Below are 5,286 nucleotides of genomic sequence, written 5' to 3' on the forward strand. Positions count from 1 at the left end.
CAGGGAGCTAACAACGGGCTTGCAAGACGCAAGCCCGTTGTTAGCTCCCTCCCCATTGCCATTTGAGCCCTACGAGGGCTCAAATGGGAATGGGGAAGGACAGGGCCCGGGTTCCCTGAAGGAGGATGTACCGGGCCCTCCATACTCGGAATGGCCCGTTACTTCCCCATTCAGGGAACCCGGAACCGGAGACGATTCCGGCGGCAGCCATGCCGCCAATAGCTGCATGGCTACCACCGAAGTCGTAATGAGGCCGTCTGTCTCAGTGTACTTTCGGAGTGTCTCCCTATTTCTCTGCACCCCACCGTCTCCCCCTCCTCAGCTATAGGCTCTGTGTCTGAGAAGTTTTTTGTCTCCACTCCTTCTTCTCACCCTACAGCGTGACTTCCATCGGGTGTAGGCGGAATATGTGAATTACTACATCTAAGATGTACTTATTTCCTCCTCTCGCAAAATCTGCGTCTGTAAAACTCCAGTAAGTTGTGGTTCCACTGCAGGTATTGAGATAGTAACTCGACAAAATGGCCATGCCTCCCATTATTTTTATCTCAATGCAGTCAAGCTTTCCTTTCCTCTTTGTTCCTGTTCCACCATCTTTTCTGTGCACTGTGGAGCTGGTTAATTGACCACAACCAGCAATGACTCGACTGACGGGTTAGCCATTTCTCAGACTTCAGTGGCTGCACGTCACTGCATTGTGTTCATCCTGGCTGTTGGCTAGTTTGGTCACACCTTTATTCATTTCTGTGACAAAGGATGAATGGTCAATGGGCCACATGTTTAGAGATTTATGTGTTAATCCTGTTCATGGAATTGGGGACACGTTACACTATTCATTTAACTCAGTGTCCTGCATACAAATTCCAGGATTTCATGAAACCAGTATTATAAAGTTGAAACATGCCTTTCTGCTTTTCACATATGATTTTTAAAATAAGAAATATGTATTTGTCGCTTATGGAACACTAATCCTGTTTTTCCTTTTCCTTCAAGCAGGGATTGGAAAACTGTGAAATGTTTAAAGAAAGCTTTCCTCTGATAGCTGGGTCTAGTATGATAGCAACCTCATCTGCTTCTTTCTCATGACAGTCACTCCTAACCTGGAGCCTCTGACCGTGGAAGAAATGGTTCACTGGCTGCGACAAGTCGTTCAGGACATAATCTAATGGTAGACCACTGAATCTATACTGAACAGAGGCGAGGACAATGGCTGCCACTTTAAAGTAGAGGCAGAGCATTTTCAGGCATTGTGTAGAACCTCCTTACCAAATATTGTGTAAATGCACTGGTGTGCCACATTCAGTATGAAAAAGATGCTGAACACCAACTTTGGACTTTATGCTTCAGAATCAATAGCACCGCTGCTGTGGTGCTGGTCGATAGTTGTTGATGTTCCAGTGGCAGCTGACATTTATTAAAGACTAAAAAGCATGAACACAAGGCAAGAAACCATGCTCTGGACGTAGAACAGTTCTAATCGCAGACCTGCCTGCTCTGGCCGAGGATAGTGGCTCATTCTTGACACTCAAGTCTGTAAAATTGCACCTGACCTGGTGAGAGCAACTGAGGGATTCAGGTTGAATTTGACAAGGAGCTCTTTACAAAGAAATCACTATCTCAAAATAGTGTCCTCAGAATGGAGGTACATTTTGAATTTTCTGAATGTGAAGCTACTTTTAGTGAAACATGCCGTATATTGCACCATCAGAGATTACACACTGAAGAGAAAGAGTGTGACAAGACTTTTAAAGAAACAAGTGATCTAATAATTCATCAGAGAATTCACACTGGAGTGAAACCATATGCATGTACTGAATGTGATAAGGCTTTCAATCAAAAGGGCTCGTTATTGATACACCAGAGAACTCACACTGGGGAGAAACCATATGCATGTTCTGAATGTGATAAGGCTTTCAATCATAAGAGTAACCTAGTGGTGCATAAGAGAACTCACACTGGGGAGAAACCATATGCATGTACTAAATGTGATAAGGCTTTCAAGAGAAAGGGTGAGCTATTGGTACACCAGAGAAATCACACTGGTGTGAAACCATATGCATGCTCTGAATGTGATAAGGCTTTCAATCAAAAGGGCACGCTATTGATACACCAGAGAATTCACACTGGGGAGAAACCATATGCATGTACTGAATGTGATAAGGCTTTCAAGAGAAAGGGTGAGCTATTGGTACACCAGAGAAATCACACTGGGATGAAACCATATGCATGTTCTGAATGTGATAAGGCTTTCAAGGAGAAGAGGCAGCTATTGCTACATAGGATGAGTCACACTGGGGTGAAACCATATTCATGTTCTGAATGTGATAAGGCTTTCATTCAAAAGGGCATGCTATTGGTACACCAGAGAAATCACACTGGGATGAAACCATATTCATGTTCTGAATGTGATAGGGCTTTCATTCAAAAGGGCATGCTATTGGTACACCAGAGAAATCACACTGGGATGAAACCATATTCATGTTCTGAATGTGATAAGGCTTTCAAGACAAAGGCTGAGCTATTGGTACACCAGAAAAATCACACTGGGGTGAAACCATATGCATGTTCTGAATGTGATAAGGCTTTCAAGCGACATGATCAACTTGTGAAACATCATATGAATCACACTGGGGAGAGACCATATGCATGTTCTGAATGTGATAAGGCTTTCAAGACAAAGGATGAGCTATTGGTACATCAGAGAAATCACACTGGGGTGAAACCATATGCATGTTCTGAATGTGATAAGGCTTTCAAGCTAAAGTGTGAACTAGTCGTACATCAGAGAAATCACACTGGGGTGAAACCATATTCATGTTCTGAATGTGATAAGTCTTTCAAGACAAAGGATCAACTATTGCAACATCAGATAAGTCACTCTGGAGAGAAACCATATTCATGTTCTGAGTGTGCTAAGTCTTTCAACAGAAAGGGTGGGCTATTGGTACACCAGAGAAATCACACTGGGGTGAAACCATATGCATGTTCTGAATGTGATAAGGCTTTCAAGGAGAAGAGGCATCTATTGCTACATAGGATGAGTCATACTGGGGAGAAACCATATGCATGTTCTGAATGTGATAAGGCTTTCAAGCGACATGATCAACTTGTGAAACATCATATGAATCACACCGGGGAGAGACCATATGCATGTTCTGAATGTGATAAGGCTTTCAAGACAAAGGGTGATCTATTGGTACACCAGAGAAATCACACTGGGTTGAAACCATATGCATGTTCTGAATGTGATAAGCCGTTCAAGATGAAGCGTCAGTTATTGATACATCAGAGGAGTCACACTGGGGTGAAACCATATGCATGCTCTGAAGATATGATATGATAGTTTATTTATATAGCGCTTATGCACAATGTGTTTTTAAAGTGCTTCACGACAAGGGAGGGAACAAGGGAAAATACAATGACATTCTTACAGGCAACGAACAGTAAGAATGTGAAATTAACTATCAAACTCGGGTGAGGGAGAAGGGTGCAGAAAGGGAGGGGAGGAACAAAACAAGCGGCTATCGTACTAGGCCTGATGACATTTCAGATAGTGCTGGAGGGGGGGACAAGTAAGGGGATGGGGGAGGAGACTGACGAGGTTGCTATCATACTAGGTCCAGGGACAATTCTGATAGAGTAAGTGCATAGAAGAAAGTAAGGGCAGGAGGGGAGGAGATAAGAAAAGGGAGAAAAGGAGGGGAGGAGAGAACAGAGGGTGAGCAGTCAGAAAGAGTGGAGACGCAAGAGGGGAAAACGAATACAATTGCAGAAGTCAGTAGTAACACATAATGTTGCAAGCCAGGATACAAGAAGATCGCATCAGCATGATTCAGGACCACCATGACTACAAGATGCAAAGGAAGTCCAGCATGACCGTGGAGAAAGGGTGACGCACCGTGAATCAACAAAGTCCATAAAAGTCAAATCCAGCATTGGCCACAAGACGGTGATGGTGAAACCAGAATGTTTCAGGGCAGACTCCTGCAGAAGTAGGCTGGAGGGTGGGGAGCGGGGGCAGGGTAGAAGAATCGAGCAAAACAGGCAACACCTGGGTGCGAGAAGGGAGGGGGGCATAACGGAACATCACGGTGGACCAGAGGTGGTGGGGATGGCCTGTTGGGACAGAGGGTGTAAACACATGTTGGTGCATGCATACCTGCTCTCTGAGCAGGGGGTCGGGCCCTGGGACCTCCTGGTCCAAACAGGTCCAAACTGATATTGCCATTTTCTTCGACTGCCCTTCGCTTTGGATGCCTGGGCGAGAGACGCCCTTGATCTAAGAGCGAAGAGCAGGAAGGAAGAGGCAGGGCTAAGAAGGTGGTGGTGCTTAGTCATGTGACCTAGATCCACTTGCACCTGCTCCCCATCTCTGTGGGGGATAGGTATTTTAAGGAGAAGAGGCATCTATTGCTACATAGGATGAGTCACACTGGGGTGAAACCATATGGATGCTCTGAATGCGATAAGTCTTTCAAGCATAAGTTTGAACTAGTCAAACATCAGAGAAGTTTTACTGGGGAAGACCATATACATGTCCTCAATTTGATATGGCTTTCAATGTGACGAGTCATCTATTGATGCATCAGTCCAGTCACGCTGGTGAGAAACCATATGCATGTCCTCAATGTGATAAGGGTCACCTAGTGATACACCAGAGGAATCACACTGGGAGGAAACCATATTCATGTTATTGATGTGATGTGTCTTTCAAGGAGAAGAAATATTTATTGCTATGTCAGTGAAGTCATACTGGGGGGAAACCATATTCATGTTCTGAATGTGCTAAGTCTTTCACGGAGAAGGGTCATCTATTGATAGATCAGAGGAGTAACACTGGGGGGAAACCATGTGCATGTCCTCAATGTGATAAGACTTTCAAGTGAATTGATCAACTTGTGATACATCAAAGGAATCACACCGGGTGATACCATATGCATGTTCTGAATATGATAAGTCTTTTATGCTGATCAGTTCTCTATTGATACAGAAGAGGAATCACACTGAGGGAACTATGTACACGCATGCATGAATGTGTAAGGCTTTCAAGCAAAAGAGAGATCAAATGTGACATCAGAGAAAACACACTGGTGGGAACCCATATGCATGTCCTCGATATAAGTCTTTCAAGGAAAAGCATAGTTTAATGTTACCTCAGAGAAATCACACGTTTGAGACTATATATATTATGAATGTAATACATTTTTCGATGTGAAGTCTATTGGTCAGAAGAATCACACTGTGGGGGAAGTCATAGGCATGTTCTTAATGTGTTAAGGCTGTCAA

The 5,286-nt window shown here is 43.9% G+C and overlaps 1 protein-coding gene across 1 annotated transcript; it reads left to right on the plus strand.

Moving 5' to 3' along the window:
• The first annotated feature begins 1,636 nt into the window (after positions 1–1,636).
• On the plus strand, positions 1,637–3,340 carry LOC138498442 (zinc finger protein 268-like). Its single transcript, XM_069622196.1, has one exon. It carries the CDS (start codon positions 1,637–1,639, stop codon positions 3,338–3,340), a length of 1,704 nt encoding a protein of 567 aa, XP_069478297.1.
• Positions 3,341–5,286: the final 1,946 nt, after the last annotated feature.

Source organism: Ambystoma mexicanum, chromosome 5q, assembly GCF_040938575.1.
Source record: "Ambystoma mexicanum isolate Mex_15411 chromosome 5q, UKY_AmexF1_1, whole genome shotgun sequence".
Taxonomy (NCBI): domain Eukaryota; kingdom Metazoa; phylum Chordata; class Amphibia; order Caudata; family Ambystomatidae; genus Ambystoma; species Ambystoma mexicanum.

Bases quoted from the DNA above. Each gene is read 5' to 3' on its own strand.
- LOC138498442 (XM_069622196.1), top strand. From the start codon at position 1,637: ATGGAGGTACATTTTGAATTTTCTGAATGTGAAGCTACTTTTAGTGAA.